This window comes from Tubulanus polymorphus, chromosome 1, assembly GCF_964204645.1.
Source record: "Tubulanus polymorphus chromosome 1, tnTubPoly1.2, whole genome shotgun sequence".
In the NCBI taxonomy this organism is placed as follows: Eukaryota; Metazoa; Nemertea; class Palaeonemertea; order Tubulaniformes; family Tubulanidae; genus Tubulanus; species Tubulanus polymorphus.
In genome coordinates this window covers 24,328,692-24,347,080 of record NC_134025.1, presented here as the reverse complement: position 1 = coordinate 24,347,080, position 18,389 = coordinate 24,328,692, and the positions used below count along the sequence as shown (strand labels likewise).

At 37.0% G+C, this 18,389-nt stretch overlaps 1 protein-coding gene across 1 annotated transcript in view; it reads left to right on the top strand.

Annotated features, from left to right (window-relative positions):
* LOC141915266 (ryanodine receptor-like) overlaps positions 1 to 18,389 on the top strand; it is a 74,897-nt gene that overhangs the window by 32,308 nt on the left and 24,200 nt on the right. The window contains exons 25-64 of the mRNA XM_074806734.1: positions 90 to 323; positions 423 to 505; positions 797 to 814; positions 1,522 to 1,606; positions 1,685 to 1,805; positions 1,925 to 2,021; positions 2,110 to 2,311; positions 2,409 to 2,510; positions 2,601 to 2,717; positions 4,696 to 4,850; positions 7,027 to 7,390; positions 8,449 to 8,859; positions 9,004 to 9,184; positions 9,265 to 9,351; positions 9,433 to 9,619; positions 9,749 to 9,830; positions 9,903 to 10,024; positions 10,140 to 10,389; positions 10,543 to 10,692; positions 10,771 to 10,883; positions 10,970 to 11,019; positions 11,154 to 11,252; positions 11,338 to 11,436; positions 11,545 to 11,803; positions 11,890 to 12,014; positions 12,174 to 12,322; positions 12,460 to 12,643; positions 12,862 to 12,991; positions 13,142 to 13,381; positions 13,466 to 13,691; positions 13,779 to 14,220; positions 14,570 to 14,587; positions 15,221 to 15,441; positions 15,557 to 15,647; positions 15,793 to 15,924; positions 16,037 to 16,200; positions 16,309 to 16,387; positions 16,515 to 16,604; positions 16,717 to 16,854; positions 18,259 to 18,288. Coding sequence (XP_074662835.1) covers positions 90 to 323; positions 423 to 505; positions 797 to 814; positions 1,522 to 1,606; positions 1,685 to 1,805; positions 1,925 to 2,021; positions 2,110 to 2,311; positions 2,409 to 2,510; positions 2,601 to 2,717; positions 4,696 to 4,850; positions 7,027 to 7,390; positions 8,449 to 8,859; positions 9,004 to 9,184; positions 9,265 to 9,351; positions 9,433 to 9,619; positions 9,749 to 9,830; positions 9,903 to 10,024; positions 10,140 to 10,389; positions 10,543 to 10,692; positions 10,771 to 10,883; positions 10,970 to 11,019; positions 11,154 to 11,252; positions 11,338 to 11,436; positions 11,545 to 11,803; positions 11,890 to 12,014; positions 12,174 to 12,322; positions 12,460 to 12,643; positions 12,862 to 12,991; positions 13,142 to 13,381; positions 13,466 to 13,691; positions 13,779 to 14,220; positions 14,570 to 14,587; positions 15,221 to 15,441; positions 15,557 to 15,647; positions 15,793 to 15,924; positions 16,037 to 16,200; positions 16,309 to 16,387; positions 16,515 to 16,604; positions 16,717 to 16,854; positions 18,259 to 18,288 — 6,127 coding nt within the window. The remainder of the gene's footprint in view (positions 1 to 89; positions 324 to 422; positions 506 to 796; positions 815 to 1,521; positions 1,607 to 1,684; positions 1,806 to 1,924; positions 2,022 to 2,109; positions 2,312 to 2,408; positions 2,511 to 2,600; positions 2,718 to 4,695; positions 4,851 to 7,026; positions 7,391 to 8,448; positions 8,860 to 9,003; positions 9,185 to 9,264; positions 9,352 to 9,432; positions 9,620 to 9,748; positions 9,831 to 9,902; positions 10,025 to 10,139; positions 10,390 to 10,542; positions 10,693 to 10,770; positions 10,884 to 10,969; positions 11,020 to 11,153; positions 11,253 to 11,337; positions 11,437 to 11,544; positions 11,804 to 11,889; positions 12,015 to 12,173; positions 12,323 to 12,459; positions 12,644 to 12,861; positions 12,992 to 13,141; positions 13,382 to 13,465; positions 13,692 to 13,778; positions 14,221 to 14,569; positions 14,588 to 15,220; positions 15,442 to 15,556; positions 15,648 to 15,792; positions 15,925 to 16,036; positions 16,201 to 16,308; positions 16,388 to 16,514; positions 16,605 to 16,716; positions 16,855 to 18,258; positions 18,289 to 18,389) is intronic.

The window sequence follows — 18,389 nt, the reverse complement described above, 5'->3', positions numbered from 1 at the left end:
TGAGTTAAAAATCAATCATTTTATGAATTTTTATTGTGCTCTATAAATTGTTCAAATGTTACTTACTGGTATATCTCATTGACTTTTAGTTACCTCCAGTCAAATGGATACAAGCCAACACCTCTTGACCTATCTGGTATACATATGAACGATAAAATGGAGGAGCTTGTTGATCTGTTAGCGGAGAATACGCACAATGTATGGGCACGAGACCGCATCAAACAAGGCTGGACGTACGGTCTTATAGAGGATCCCACTCATAGACGAACTCCATATCTAGTGCCTTATAGTAAAGTTGATGATTCGATCAAAAAAGCAAATCGGTAACGTATATTAGTACTATACCTGTTTCAAAAATATCACAAGATAATTCATCAGGAAATACGTAATTCTGGATTTTCTTGACTTGTGTATATGTGTAGGGACACGGCAAGTGAGTCTGTACGTACGCTGATGGCTTATGGATATATTTTGGAACCACCAACGAATGAAGCAGGAGAAACCGGTAAAGAAAATTTTATTGAACGATTTCAAGTAATCTGATGCTCAGACAGTGTTCATATCATATGTTGAAGACTCGATAAGGGCATTTTGGATTATATCTATTACGACTGCATTCTCTATGTCCATTTGTATTTCATAATTTGTGCATTTATAAGCATTCTTGAAGAGAATTTGGTCTGCTTATTAATAGAATTGCACATTGATCAATTTCTCTCTATATATATATGTATATTTTGCCATTTATTTCTTTCTCTTCCTCTTCATGACATGTTACATTCAACAACTACAACAGCCGGAAGCACCCCACCAGGTAAAATGTTGGGCTGCTCAAATCAATCCCATTTTCCGTTTTCGATCTGTACCACCCACTGCTGGCAATTACAAGAGGGGTTTCATGTCAATTGCGATGATTTTTTTCAAATTCCTTACAGTAGATCATCTTAGAGATGTAGACCTCTCTTGCATTTTGTTGCTTTATAGTTTTGGCGCATCCTTAGCGTTCTAACAAAATACCATGTATTCACTTCAATACCAAAACACATGGCATACATAGAATCCTATCTTTTCTCTATTCCATTTCTATTTCTTGTTCAATTTTCCATTTCTCAATTTCAAAAAATTCCATCTGGACCACACTTGCTATCCTTCTAAACGTAACCTGAAGTCTACTACCAGGTACTTCAAACAGTGATACTTCATCAATTAACTAAGTAACAAATTCATCAAACCTTCCAGAGCATACCGTCTTCATGTAAAACATAGCTTCAGTCAAACAGATAGACTTTACAATTCAAAGCATGTAGTGCTTTTGCAGGCTACAATATATACTGTGCAGTGTCAGCATGAGCAAAAATTTAACATATGTCTAGACGCTTTAGTAAAGAGATATTGAATTTCCACTTTTTTGAATGTTAGATATGCTCGTAAAAAACTGATTAATTGCTTCATAAAAGAAGTATAACCTCCAAGTGTGTTAGTATTCACATTTAAAAAACAATGATTGTGTAAATTCTGCAGGAGTTGCTCGAGAAGTGCCTGAAAAGAAGTTGCATTACACAATATATCGTGCTGAACTTACCTATGCAATACATGAAGGAAAATGGTAAATATCGAAGATAACTATGTAAATGAATTGATAATCATTTTTTTGTTCTAAGCGGTTTTCATGTATTTATCACAGGTATTATGAATTTGAAGTGGTAACCCCAGGTCTGATGAGATTAGGTTGGGCTAAGACCACCGTCAGACCAAACCATGAACTGGGTGCAGATGATCAAGCGTATCTGTTTGATGGCTTCAAGGTACAGTTTACTGATTTGAATAAGACATGAAATGAATATTGTCAATCCAACATGGCCAACATAGCATTTTCTTTCATAATCTTTTGAATAATTTCTGAATTTCTATTCACATTTTACAGGCCTGTAAATGGCATATGGGTGCTGAACCATATGGTAAAATCTGGCAAGTCGGTGATGTTATTGGATGTATGCTGGATATGACTGACAAAACTATCAGTAAGTTCTAATCAAAATAGTGGATGACCTAAGAGCTCAGGGCTCAGAAAATTAAAGATTCTCAAATTCTGAATTCTTGTAAATCAAGGTTATTCTCTGAATGGTGAATTGATGATGGATGCTATGGGGCAGGAAATCGCTTTCAAAGGAATCGATGTTTCTTGCGGCTACGTTCCCGCTGTTCTGATAGGCGCTTGTCAACATGCAAAGCTCAACTTCGGCCAAGATGTAAACACATTGAAATTTTTTACATGCTGTGGCCTTCAAGAAGGATATGAACCATTCTGCGTGTAAGTAATTGTCAAATCTGTGTAACTGTACCTGTCTATCTTGTCAAAGTACTGTCAATCGTAAGTTTGCTTTGGTGTTTTATATTCATATTTCCAGTAATATGACAAGACAGATGACTCTCTGGTATGGAATGGATAAGGCAGTTTTCGTGCCTGTCAAACATCATCCACGTGTTGAAGTGAGCCGTATCTCAGGCGGGTAGGTTTCATCCTTTAAGGATTGAAATGATTTTTCTCATTTCAGGTTTATTCATGTGTAAATGATGTATATTTTGGTTGTTATTTCTAGTCAAAATGCCCCGCCTTGTTTGAGAGTTGTATCGAAAACATTTGGAACTCTGGAGAAGGTGCGATTAGAATTTCTGCGACTGAGTATGCCTGTTAAAGTTGGCCAAGCTGCTATGCGGTAAGCGATAAACAAATCCCAGAAACCCTTATAGCCTTGATGAAACACTGTCCCTGTTGTAACAGTAATATAGAAATCCCACAATACAAAAGAAAAACAAGCTCAAGGAAACATTTCAGACTCACTTTTAGCCCAATTGGGCATAGCCCCAGCAGAATATTGTGTTCACTTTTCATCTGTCATCCATAAATAGAATCCAGTTATTGTTGGGACATTTTGAATACACTTCAACAGGTGTTCTTGATATTTCATTAATACATGTCTTGATTTGGTTTATACTTATTGGATTTTGTATATGTTCACCAAGGGGCATTGATAGCAGAATAACATAGTATTTCCATGTATATATTGGTACCTATATGCATATTAGTAACCACAATCAATTGCAAAATTGTAGCTCATGACATGCTCTATGATAGTAGTTTTTTATGGCCATTGTTTAGTGTATTTCTTCACAAGGGGAATTGCATATTGAAGAAATCGTCTCAGATTGTCAAGTATTTCACTAAGTGGGCTTTGTGGTCCTGAACCCCCAGTATTGTGGGATTTATTTACACCCAGAAACCCTTACATGTATTGTAAGAGCACACATTATAGTATACATATTCATTGTATTTACATACAGCTTAGATGTTTAGTTTCTTTATTTTCCAAGATATATATTGCATGATAAAGAATTTGTTAGTAGTAGTCTATCGTTATAGAAATTACGGTTAGACTTTTGTAGTTAACACAATAATGATTTTGTGCTCTACACATATTCGTAAGTTTTGTATATGCTTTCCTAGTTTATCCACTGTAGATTAATGGTCTATTTTGTTTGTATGATATTTCACTAAATGTTATTTTATGTTTTTAGCCAGTAGAGTCTGTGCAGTGATGGACATATGTAGTGTAGAGCATTCCTAATGTATTCAACTCTTCAGTATCATGTCATTTCATGCCTCCAGCTTGCATCCTAAACCTTACGCTCACCGAGGAAGCTCCATAACTACTACTCATTATAACACGTCAAACATAAGTCAATTCTCTGCTACTAAATGAAATACTTTACTTCTATGGTACATTGAATTATGTTTTCAACTACCAGTTAGTATGTAAATTCAATGTTTCAATGTCCTGGGTTTTTCCTTTCTGTTTACGCGCTTGATGAATTAATATTCACATCTCAATGTGCAACTGTTATTGCAGCTTACGGGCAAAATTTAGCATCGGTTACCCAGATTCAGCAGTGTAAGTATGTTCACATCTGAACTGCTTCGCCTATTAGATGTCAAATGTATTGTCATTGTCTTACAGTTCGCTATGGCCGTCTGTTTCTTGTACTTGTTTGTCATAGCTTTGTTGTTAATTGAGTTGCTTATGAGCTAAGTCATGTGTTCACCAGACATGAAATATTACGTATAAAAATTGTTGAGAAGGAAAGTCTGGTGCACATTGAGCTAGCATGACTACTTCAAGCAAATCATAGAAAATTTGTCCTGAATGTATGTCTTTGGCATGACTCTGTAATAGGCCAGCTAATATTCATAGTTTTGAGTTTTCTACATTTCATTGGCATTCGTCAACAATATAAATTAGTAAGATTATCACTTTTTCATGCTTTGTATACAGTAACTATGTAAAAGATAAATTTGTTTGTGGAACATAAAGCTTGTGTGAATTCGTATAAAGCTGAAAAGTGGATTTTCTGAAATTATAACTGTTGTAGAAAGATGATCTGGTATTTTTTAATCATTTCAATCTTTTGAAGATAGATTACGAGCAACAGTACAATTTTATTCACAATTTTATTTTCAAATTCCACCATACAAAGGCTCCTACTTTGAAATGATATCTGCCATATCTAACTATTGAAAAGGAAAATTGCTGACACTTATTTTCCACAAAGATACGCTGCAATGTCCATCGCTGTATACTTGACTCATAAGGCCCGTATTTCTTCAATCCACAGTGGACACCACACCGTACATTTCAGGGATGGCGCCAACACCGATGCCCGAATGAATATGGAAAATCTCCGCCGCGGTCAAATGAATATCAAAGAAGAACCACCTGGCAGTGACGCGATAAGATACGGAGATGCTAGTATTAGCAATCCGGCAACTGAGCGAGCGCCGCGTGTTATAGCTGGTAAGATATTTTACAATGTGATATTCATATCTTTTGTACCCCCCAATACAATGTCACTGTATATGTATGTTCCAATCATTAAACCCTAAATCCTGATGTGTTTCGTAATGCTTATATGAGTTGCATTATATACATGTATCTCCTATTCGTGTCTATGAAGATGAATGTAACTGAAGGCAGATAAACCTGCAAATATCCTCAATCGGCAGGGATTCAAACCTTATGGCATCAGAGACTGCCACAGCACGAAATCCTGCCTGATAAGCCCAAGTATGCGGATACATGCACAGCTTAGATAATACCATCATTACTCAATCAGAAATCCTGTTTTATTTACCCCGGGTTATGACATTTCAGTTATGCATGTAAATTTGTCTCGGTGATTATACAGCTTGCAATCTGATTGGCGCATCACGTTTTTGTGTGGCTAATCTATGCATGTACCTGTGCACTTGGGCTAATCAGGCAGGGGTTCATGTCATGGCTGAATCTCGCGATGCCATCAGGTTTCAAAACCCTACGAGAGAGGCTGGCAAATACCTGCATGTTCATAGATCCCAAACGCACTAAATGCATCCTCCTTTTGCATGTTTATTCTCTCATCTGATAGGTATGTTTTGAAATTGTTCATTTTTGCAGCAGACGGCGCAATTACGAGTGAATCATCTGACGAGCCGTTGAGCTCAGGCTCTGGTGGGTCGTCTCTCGATCTGTCTTATTTCTAACTGTTGTACATGGATCTAACATAAAAAATATACCCAGTTGTGTTATCACTTACGCTATATTTCCGTAGTAGATGACAGTAGAGAGTTTGTTAAATAGATTCTGGAAAGAGTTTCTGATTCAGGCATTTTCATGGTTGAATTACTCATACAGAAAACATTTAAAAGTTTACCCAGTGGCAATCAATGTACAATAAGTTTCCCACATAATGTATAGTGTAAGTGAAACAATCTAGTCATTATAAAGCATATGAAGCCGGACTTTCTATTTCTTCATATTCATGAGCTAGTTGTCTTATGAAGATGACCATTATGCTGCTATTTCTTTTCTATCGTGGCCCTTAACAATGAAAACTGTTCACTGTTGCTTTTTCTTTTAAAAAGGGAATGGTTTAGTTAAAACTTTGAAATCGAGTCAACATCTCTTTGTAACTTTCATATTTTCTGGTATAAAGGTGTTTAGATTCTTACTTTTTCTCTAAGATTTAAGTACAGATTCATTATAAGTAGAATCTATCTACCAGGTGTAAACCTATCTCTTAAAATGGAAAAGAATCACCGCCCTCATGTTTCAAAATATAACAAACTATGGATTTTTGTTTAATTTGTTACTAACGATGCGTTAGCTTTAATTTAACACAGTAATATTATATTTTTCATGATTTATTAACCTATGAAGTATAGAAAATATCATATACCTTATGTTCCTATATTCACCCTTATTTTCCTGCATGCATGATAGCCACATTGAGGAGGCTTGTTCATGGCCATAGCTTGGATGAGCCTGAACTTCGCAAATCAAAGCGTTTTGCATCTTTGAGAGCTTTCAAACGCAAAAATAGAAGTCGTAAGTAGATAATATCTCGTACATAAATGGTTTTGGCACACATTCCTTCTTGCGGCATTTCAGTCATTGAATTCGTTGTAACAAGTCATTTCATCACAGTTTTTGCAGTTCGATTGTTTAAGAAATTCAGATTTTATCTTTCGATGAAATTACTCATTGTCCTTGGTGTTTCGGTCGGCACTGTTTGCATGATTTTCCAAAAATGAATTCCCGAAATTCTTGAAGTTCTCGTAAAATCAATTCTAAGCTTTTGTCAAGTGGTGCACGCCGAATTAGTCGCGGATAACAAAACCACTCGGTCTAAGCCTTTATAGGAGTGTTTGATCTAAACGTGTTGATGATTTTAACTTATTTATTTCATTTATGTCAGCTACAGTTATCTAGTTGGTTATTAGTATTCAAATCTTTTCAGCTTTTGCAATGTAACTCAACACCCGCATTGTTTTTACAATTCTCTCTTTATTCAGTAATCCTTTCGGTTTCACGCTTCTAGTTACCGGTACATGTGTTCTCCGCAAACAAGCAATCAGCTCTAGATGTCCGATGAACTGCAACGCTTCGGCCTAGAAGAATATGCGAGAAATTACATTTTGAATTCATTTTGCAGATGACGAATTTCATGGAATGATGAATGGCGACCGGAAACATGACCTCGAGCGCAGTGCGTTCTCCGACGATTCGACAATCGAAGCGAACAGCAGACGTCGCGTATTCAAAAATAAACTCGCGCATTCGATGGACGATTCGCTGACACCAGATAAGTCGACAGGTCCGTCATTGACGATCACCGGCACTCACAGCGAAACTAACCTCGCCGACCCGAATGACTTTCTTGGCGTGTCCGGAAAGCCGGAAAGGACCTCATCGAAATTTTCTATTCTTGATAAATTTACAGATACTGCAAAACAAATTGCAGATAAACAGAGCGCGAAACGCGCTAAATCACCGTTCTCATTTCTGAAGAAGCCGAGGTAAGAATAAACGGCGTGCTGTGTATATGTGCAGATTTATGCTAAAATGGTTTGGTCCTGTGAGCCCAGATCTTTCGAGGTATTTGCCTCAACTTTTGATTGCTTGGTCTATGAAATTCAGATGTTTTTAATGAAAGATGAGTATCTAGCATAAGTCTGTATCAGAAGTCTTCAAACCTCAGAATTTATCATTGGCAGATTTTTCACTATCATAAAGATAAGTTTAGTTTATACTTCTTATACGGATAACGGTATATAGTTGTTCGAGTAAAGATGAATAGTTCTAAAAGAACAAAGATGATCCCTTTTTATGAAATTATCTGTAATCATTCCTAATCATTCTGAGGTTTGATGAGTATATTTCTTGATACAATGTAAAATATTTTTCTAACTAAAACTGTGTGACAACTATCCTTTTGGAGCATACAACGTTGGTTTGGGTATATACATTTTTACCATTAATTCATAAGTGCATCTTTGATATCATGATTGATGCAACCATTTCTGATTTATCCCCTTACCACAAGCACTGTGATTGAATCCCGATTTGATTGCACAATTTCAAGTTGTTTTTTTTTCAAAATTGGTTGCTGCATGGCAGCACATACACTGTTGTTATGTATAGATTTCATCACACAGACCGATGATCTAACATCTAAGATGCACAAGTTTCATGCGAACACAAAATTTTCCATCATCCTAAATTTCCATGGAGGCCCCTTTTCGTTGTATTTCAAGATTTTCAGTGTCTCCTCGAGTCTCCGAGCATCTAAATCCCTAGTTGGAACATCGCTACATGTACCGTATAAATCATGTGCAGTATACTGGAAAGTCAATGTACCATTTTTCATTATCGAATCACTTTGTTTATCTATTCGTTATATAATCAATAACTACAGGGCAGTGAATGTGGTTATGGTTTTTAATCCGATGTATCCGGCCGTCCTTGATTATATATACAAGGTGTTTTTGTGGACTATGTTTTTGTTATCATTTCCTGTGCGTAGTGATCAGATGAATTGTTCGTACTTTGTGCTCAATGTAACATGAATATTTAGGTCAAGGGAATCGTCCCCTGTATCGTCGGTCAAAGGAAAGCGATCTAAAACTGACAAGAAATCGATGACATTGCCAACCGGATCTGAGGCTGATCGACTGAGCAGTACTGGTATACCAGCCGACTTCCAATCAAACTCCAAACGAGGACTGCTCCAGAGCCCTAGCGCATACAGCATGAGCATTGATGAATACGGCGAAGAAGACATGGATGTCACCGAGATGCAAGCTATGATTGACCAAATTGACACATATTACTACGCCGTTCGTATATTCCCCGGACAAGACCCGAATCACTTGCACATCGGCTGGGTGACATCCACTTTCCAAACGTATTGCGATGAATTCGATATGAAGAGAGTACGAAATGTGATCGTCTGTCAGCTTGATGCCGATTACAAGGTCAAACATAGGTAAGAAGATTATTTGCATTTTGGGATGATAAATATTTCAATTTCTTATATTCTTATTCCTTTAAGTCAGTTTACCGTTTTGAAAGATTCTAAGAAAGCAACTCGTCAATTCAAAACTAGAACCATTATCTATTGGTATTTTAGTGTAAGCCAGAAGAATTGTTACATGGTGTCTGCGGGCACTCTACAACAGCGATATGGACAACATGAAGATGCCAGCTCAAAACGTACATCATCAGGCATTGTTATTGGCTGCTTAGTCGATACTATAAATGGACAGCTTTCATTTACATTCAACGGACGCGAAGTTGCAAATAAATTCATGGTGAGAGCTTTCATCGGCTAAACTGCTTTGAGTTTAACAATGCTCATGAATTACACTACTTGAATCATTTTTCATTGTAGGTTGATCCTGGAACTTGCTTATACCCTGCTGTTTTCTGCGAACCAACCAGTAAAGAAATGTTACAGTTTGAACTTGGACGAACAAAGGTATATAGATGGTCAGTTATAAAGAAACATATTTTGATAAGTATATAGCAAAAAATTATCAAATATTTGCTATCATTTCAGAACGCATTACCTTTGTCGGCTTGTTTGTTCCGTGGAGGGAAACACATCACTCCGCAGTGTCCTCCCAGACTTGATATTCAGATCATGAAACCAGCTCAGTGGTCACGTGTACCAACTAAATCTTTAATTGTGCATTCACTGAAAATGTCAGAGATTCGTGGATGGAGTATGTTGGCTGAAGACCCGGGTATGCTTGTTAGAATTAACCAGTTTCCAATGCCTAACATCTTTCTTGCGCCGGAGATTTTTTAACTGGTGATATTAGATTATTCTCTTTTGCCTGTTTATTCATATTTAAGTCGTTTGTCTCTTTCAGTATCGATGCTAGCTATCCACATTCCTGAAGAAGATCGGTGTTTAGACGTTCTTGAACTTATTGAACACAAAGAGCTGCTGAAGTAAGTTTCCATACCTAGTAACTGTAAATTTCTTGTGTTGCTGCATCAAAATAATGGATCTCTTTTTCTCAGTTTCCATGCGAAAACTCTGGAACTCTACCATCATGTTTGTTCTCACGGTAACCATCGAGTGGCACATGTTCTGACGAAACATGTAGATTCAAAACAATTCATGTACTGCGTAAACTCAGAATGTAAGTACACCTGTCTATTGCGTACCCAGTCTATTTAGTTTTGAACTTTAATCTTGTAAATTAAAAAAAGGGGTATACCTGTATTTCAATTCGAAGGATTTACTTTTGTATTTAGATTTGTCTGGTCCTTTGAGGATGGGTTTCCATGATTTAATGACGGCCATGCATCTCATCGGTTTTGCTCAAACGCGGATGATGACTCAATACGAATTCATAATTCCGATCACTAACGAGAAAAAGAACGGGAATATGTTCAAATACGCGCGGGAAAACGTTATGTTTAAAGGTGAAAATGCTTTGCCCACTTCGAGTGAGTTCACATCTATTCGTCCTATGCTGATGATAAAAGACGAAGATACACTGAAGTAAGTAGATTTAGCGATTCTTAAACCGCTGCTTGTTGTATCAGACGCACAAATAATAAAGATATGAATACTAACATACATGCAGGACAATAACATTCACAAAAACTGCTCTAATGAAGACTAATAACACAACCTTTATTTTGATCATTCTAGACAAGATGATGCAATCAATGAGAAAACAAGTCCGTCATTCCCGATTCAAAGACTCAAAAAACAGGTCATGCAACATCTCAACGAAGCTGTTGTGAAAGGTGCTGCCCATATCAGAGATCCGATCGGTGGTTCAAATGAAAATCTATTTGTGTAAGTAATTCTTAAAGAGTCACATTTGCAATTTTTGTGTTAAAACAGTATATTAAATGAGTATTTCAATATTTGCAGACCAATATTGAAAGTTGTCGACAACCTGCTAGTGATGGGTGTATTGAGTGATGACGATATTAGACAGTTACTATCACTGATCAGTATCGAGTCAGTTGGCAAGATAGATTCTGGTAAACCTTTTTTCGTAATCCTATAAAATTGTGTATTTACTGGAACATCTGTACTCTAATACATTTTATACTCTATTTATATACAGAGCACAAAGGCCTGATGCACATGTACCTGGCAGAACCAGTGAAAGTTCAGGTTTGTTGCAGAAAAGTTACTGTTGTGAAGGAGCATGAATTTACTCAAACATAAATTTTCTGATCTTATTGAAATGTACTACTGTATATAAACTGATGGTTGAAGTGATGATTTTTCCTTTAAATACAATTTAGTTGTGCCAAATACTTCACCATTTGTGTGATATACAGCTGCGATTCTACATCGAGCAACTGAACAATTTTGCTGATGAGTTTGTTATGGAATGTCAAAACGTAAGTCAGATTCAGAATTGATTTATAAAAGCCTCTTGCTAGCTTCTATTGATATGGATTGAGTTGAGAATTTCGTTGTTTACAGGACCAACTGAGGCGTTATATTGAAGTAAAACAGGCAGATCTAGCACCTGCTGTTGCCGCAAAACGCACCAGAGAGTTCAGGTGTCCACCAGCTGAACAGGTACAGCTAGCATTTTAGATTTATTGTTTTCAAAAGTTTATTGAGTTTGTAGAAAGCTTTAAGAGGAAATAAACCCAAGCTCATAAACCAGAATAATCAATTTTTCAGATGCGTTCATTGCTGGCTTTCAAAGATGAAGAAGCGTCTTTGTGTCCTTGTCGGGATGACCTTCGAGAGGTCATGAATATGTTTCATTCGGGTTTGTTGGAAGCAACTTCAATTCCAAAACCAGAAGATGAGACAGCATCAAAAACTGAAGAGCAGCTCCCCAGTCCAACAATATCGGAGAGACTATTCGATCTTGTGAAATTCCACCGAGCTCAGGAAGCTACTATTGTCACCGATGAAAAGGATGCAGGGGAACCAGGTACATTTTTAGCCCTCTATCTTGACTTTTTGATTAATTAAGCCAATTGAATAGCTTTCCTTGAAGAATTATTTACTCATTTCCAGTTGTGTTGAGAAAACTGATTTGTGACACAGTTGTCAAGTGGGCTGAATCTGAATTCATCGAGAGTCAGAAACTTATCAGAGAAATGTTCAGCTTATTGCACAGACAATTCGATGGACTCGGAGAGGTAAGCACATCACTTGCAATAGACCAACAAGGAAAAAGTGTGCTCACAGAAGAGATATTTCAACATTTTGCCATAATGAGTTGAATCGATGAATAACATCATGTGAGTGCTTTAGTCATTTCTTTGTCAGTAACAGTTGAATGTTCATTCATGTTTCAGATTCTTCGAAGCTTGAACAAATCGTATGTTATCAATGGTATGAGCGCAGGTGATGTGAATAGTCTGCTAGTTTCATTAGGAACTATCCGAGGATTGTTGTCCGTTCAGGTTGATGCTGATGAAGAGGAACTGCTGAAATCATGTCTATGGTAAATTGATGAAGCAAAAGTATATGTATAGGCAACCAAAATGATACTAGAATAAATGATTGAATCCTTATAAAACTTCTTACATACAGGGGTAGATTTAGAAATTTTTCTACGTTTTGATACTTTATTTTCTGAAGGGACTCCATGGATAACAAGATCTTCTTCCAGCATCCTGATCTGATGCGAGTACTGAGTGTGCATGAAACTGTCATGCAATTGATGGTGAACACATTGAGTAAAACCCAACATCAGCAGCAACAGTCACAGGCAGTTGTTGAGACACCAACATCTGATCCAGAACAACTCGAGGAAGAGGTCAAGGTATGCTTTCATTTGGAAATTACATTCAAATCCAGGATTGTTAGAATGAAAAGGTGCATGGGGAAGTAAAATTAATCCCAGTTGATATTCATTATGATCAGAAGTAGTTGGAATTCATCATTACTGTGTTGTCATTACTGTTAGTTTTTTTGCTGTACGAAGTTATGAAGTAAAATGAATCTCATCATTCTATATTTACTGACTTTGCACAATTTCAGGATAACTCTGCAGATATGGTCGTCATGTGTTGTCGTTTCCTCTGTTATTTCTGTCGTACTGGTCGAATGAACCAGAAAGCAATGTTTGACCATCTGAGCTATCTACTTGAAAACAGTAGCATGCTTTTAGGTATAGTTCATGAAATTTATTTGCGAAATTTATTGGAAATTAATTTAGAAGAGTGAAGAATTGTGATTGTTGCAACTTAAGACATTCATGAATGTCATAAACCTTATTGTGTATCAGAAATGGACAAAAAGATCTGTGGTTAATTTTCAGCCCGTCCATCACTGCGTGGTTCTTGTCCGTTAGACGTTGCCTATTCATCGCTGATGGACAACAATGAACTTGCTCTAGCGCTGAGAGAAGTTCATTTGGAACGAATTGCCATCTATCTGTCCAGGTGTGGTTTACAAACTAATGCCGAACTGATGGCGCTCGGCTATCCAGACATCGGCTGGGATCCAGTTGAAGGAGAGCGCTTCCTTGATTTCTTCAGATTCTGTGTTTGGGTGAACGGTAAGTTTGGGTGACCCTTGGTAAAATTACGAACATTACCAAATATTTCATATGACCTGAATAAGTTTCTTCTACTGGTTTTAGGTGAAAGTGTTGAAGAAAATGCCAACTTAGTCGTGCGTTTGTTGATTCGTCGACCAGAATGCCTCGGCCCTGCACTTAGAGGAGAAGGTGGTGGATTGTTGAAAGCTGTCAAAGACGGTATTCGCATGTCTGAACAAATTGCCGCCGCCAAAGGAAGCTCCGATCCTCGATTTTTGATCGCTGTGAATATAGATGATGATTCAGGAGGTCAATATTTGAACCAAAGGTAAAATTTAATCCAGTTCTTTCATTCTTTGGACCAACTGATTGTCTATGGTGATATTGATTTTCATGAATCCCAAAATCTTTGCAGGAAATATGATTTCTCCTGCCTTCCGCCAGATGATGATGAAGACTACGTAGATATGGGTGGTGCTATATTGACTTTCTACTCGGTGCTAGTAGATCTGCTCGGCCGATGCGCTCCGGAGGCCGAAGCTCTAAAAACGGGACGTAGTGATTTAGTCCGTGCTCGAGCAATTCTACGCTCACTCGTATCAATGGAAGATCTAGAGGGAGTGTTAGCGTTGCAGTTCATTCTCCCGGTTGCCGAACCGGAAACAACCTACAACGAACAGGGAGAAATGGAAGTGAAAGATACAGCGGGGTTACCCCCTGGATTAAACCCGATCCATAAAGCGTCGATTGTTATGTTCTTGGAACGAGTTTATGGCATCGACGATCAAGCAACATTTTTCCGTCTCCTCGAAGAAGGATTCTTGCCGGATTTGAGAGCAGCAGTGACTCTTGACGATGTAAGTCCAAACAGGCAGTATCTGCCAGCTATTTTCACGATGAGAAATAAAACAAGTGTAGCAATTTTTGTGACGAAAAATTTGCTTATTTTGATTACTGAAGTCATGATTTTGTATATACGTAGCTTCTGTAGTCAGTGAAAGATTTGTGATTGGGGCTTAGCTTGACTAACGTGTGCTCAAAATGATTATCATATGAATTGAATGATATTGAAGATAGTTTAGAAAAGATTGTGTGATACATTTTTGCAAGGAAATCTAAATCCTTTGGTGCAACTCGATTTGTGGCCTCATTTTCTGTAGTAACTTCAAAACGTTGGTGGATTATTTCGATTGATTTTTTTTGCAGAGGAGAATAGAACAGCAGGTACAAGTATAACCATCGAGTGACCCTATTTGGTTTCTATTCTATTTCATGAAATAGGGCACAGTCGATATACGAGATTTGTTAAAACATTTCATTTCCCTCATGGAGTTGGCTTTTGTTTTGTTAATTAATTCTTTTCCGCTATCAATAGAATTAGTGCTAATTCAAATGTTTTTAGTTAGTAATTTTTTGTTGTATCTTTGTAATATCACATTAATGAAAAGATGAGATTTTGATACGATTATGAATAGAATCAAAACCTTTTATGCCCCTCCCTAAACTTTCAAGCAACATTACTGCATTTATGTCATCATCATTCGAATTGCTTTATAACAAATTTTTACCAGTTTTCCTCTGTTTTCGTGATTAACATTTGAAAAATGGTTCAAAGCAAAAATTTCTGACAGTTTTTGTTTTTCTGTGAATTAACCTTTGATTTACTTAAGTTTCTGGGGATGAAAAACACTTTGAGTTATGACAACATTAATGTGTATTAGAGGAGTGAAAGTTTGAATGGTTTTAGATTTACAGCTTCAAAATAAGCTTTGATAAAGTTCTGATATAACGAGCAAATGGAAATGCCTTCTTTTTAATCCGCAATTACTATATCGTAGTATATTTTCTTGATTATAGGCTGCAGCTTCTGAGAGTGACATGGCACTGGCATTGAATCGGTACCTATGCAACAACGTGTTACCGCTGTTAACGAAGCATGCTCACTTTTTCAACGACGCGGATCATGCGTCTAATCTGCTAGAAACTCTGCTACACACTGCCTATAGACTGTCCAAGTGCCGATCACTTACCAAAGGTCAACGTGAAGAATCCTCGGATTTCTTGGTAGCTTTAACAAGGTAAATCAATGTACTGGACTTAAAAGTTATGTTCAACTTCTGATCCGGACTGACATGATCCTGAGTAGCTGTGATTCTATGTAGACACCCTTAAAGAGTGTGTTCTTCTTTTCAGTCATTTACGCCCACCTTTGATGACGAAGCTGTTGCGAAAACTGACCTGTGATGTTCCTGCTTTGAATGAAAACACTATAGTGCCTCTCCGAGTGAGTGAAAATAGAATTTCATGCCAAACTTTCTTGACTTTCAAGGAATATTGCTTATCATGACAATAGAATTCCAAGCAAAGATTTTTTCACTTCATTAAGCTGTTCGATTTGATTTCAATGTTTCATTTCTAATATTTCAAAGGTTTTAACTCATCACTATGAAAGATGCAGTAATTACTACGGCAGTGGTGGCAGCATGGGTCAAGCTACAGAAGAGGAGAAACGTCTGACAATGATGTTGTTCAGTGCTATATTCGATTCACTTGCTCAACGAGTGAGTAGAAAGTCATAATTTCGCATATAATTACTTAAATGCTCCTTATATTCTGGTGAATATTATGTATTACGTATTTTCTGTGAATGTAAAAGTTGTATCTTAATTTCAGGCATATGATCCAGAACTCTTCTCAAAAGCCCTGCCCTGCTTATCAGCCATTGGTTGTGCCCTATCTCCTGATTACTCATTGTCGAACCAGGATGATAGCTGGCTGAAACAGTCCGCTGCAGAAAATGAAGGTGTCTACAATCCAAACCCAATTGACACTAGCCGGTACGTCTTTGTAGTCTATCAGTGTAAAACGCTACTTATCTGAAATTTGAAATTGAAGTAGCCTGCTGTTAGTTTATTTGATGGCTGTATTCATTCTCATTCATTTAGAGTTGTTTTAAATCCGCAATTGGAGTCAGTTGTGAACCAGTTTGCTGAACACTGGCATGATTCATGGGCTGTCAAAAAGGTATAAGACCGAACTTGTGACTTCTACGATCACTTTGTTATGAACCTACGTAACTTAAAAAAACATGTATAAGTACATGCACTTGTTTATTAAAATATTTCAAGATTTCTTGATATTTTTTTGATAGATTGATGACTCTTGGGTGTATGGACAGCGCTATGATGATGATTTGAAGGAGCATCCAAATCTCAAACCATTTGTTCATATAATTAAAGGGGTGAGTATTTTGGAAAACAACTTGAACTACAATGTACTTACGAGTCACTTTCCAGTAACATAAGATGCAATTCTTGGCATTCGAATTGATATTTTGGAATGATTAATTTCAGGAACAAGAGAAAACTGTCGAGCCAATTAGAGAAACAGTTAAAGCAATGATAGCGTGGGGCTGGACACTTGAGCTCGACGAATCACGAGCTTCCTCACGTGCGCTGAAACGACGAGCGTCGCGCATTTCCCTGGTAAATGTAAGGCTAGTCTTGCACTTTTTATTTCCATCAGACCACCGTGAACCTTATCCAAAGCCAGTCTAAATTTAATGTTTGTATAAACATCATTACATTGCGCACATCGTCTATAGAGTAGCATGGTAGTTTCAAGGCATCTCACTTAACATTGTTAATTAGTAGTACCCCCTTAAATTCTTTTTATTATGTTAGCTTTATAGTCAATTTGAATCTCATGTAGATGTTCTATTCACTTATTACATGGGAAAATTCTAGGAATCGATATTAGTGAGACACCTTATTCCATAGTAGATTTTTATTTCCTTTGATTTCGATGAAGGATTTTGAAAATAAACATGATCTTGTGCACTCTGAATGTATTTGATAAGTTGACTAGGCATGCGTGACAGGGTTAATTGTGGTATTTGATGCTAAAATGATCTTTATGGGTATTCTGTTTATACTCTTTTCTTATTCTTAATACGGTATACAGATCCCATATTGCGGCTTATTAGTAGCCTATTGCAGGAAATGCTGCTTTTAGGCTTAAAAAGATACCTTGTTTCTCTGAAGTCCAAAATTGACCCACCAACCTGACTCTTTGGAATTGGAAAAAATAGTTTCCATATTAATTGGTACATATGCATAATTTCTAACCTAAGTCAAATGCAAATTTGTAGCTCCTGACACACTATGTCTCGGAGGGTTTCAAGATCATTGGTTTCTGTATTTGTTCACCAAGGGGTGGGAATGGTTTACCTGGACCCCTAGTTTTTTACCACGTTTCCTTCATTTATCGATTGAATACATATATAAAAGCACTGGCTAGTGGTGCCACCAAGTAGGTGTTGTTAGAACCAGCGGTCACACTAGTGTACGAAATCAGATACAGCACTGACATCGTAGAAATGTCTGACATAAAAAGAAACAGCATTAATGAATAAATTTATACACCCATCCAGCTGTATATAATTTTTTACGGAATGGACCCAGATGGCCAAATTTTTTTTGTTGAATTTTTAGCAATTGGTTTGACCTCATTTTTTACTGACCGGCCATTAGAAACAAGGTATCTTTTTTAGCCTTATACAGTTTTGAAAAAATGCTAATATACATATTATTTGGCTCTAGCGTTTATTGTAACTATTCAACCTTTTTGAAAAATTTTTTATGAAATCTTTTTATGTACTGGTAGTTGTATGGGGTCTAGTATTTATTTAACATACCCCGTTATTATTTTATTCTATTTCGATATCGCACTTCACGTATGTAGCTGTCTTAGATTCTTTACCTCTAGACCAGACAGCACATCATCAAATGTGTAAAGTACCTGGCATGCGCCTCCACTTATCACAGATATAAAGGTAGGAGGTGATTGATTATTATGTGCATGTCAGGTGAAACTTTGATGATTTTATATTTCAGGGACGAAGTAAATCAAATTCAAACCTGCAGGTATATAGAAAATAAGCTTCGTTGAGATGATTGCTTTAATGTGTGGCCAGATGAAAAATTCCATTTGTGCATAATATCTAGGGCAGGATTGCAGGCTATGA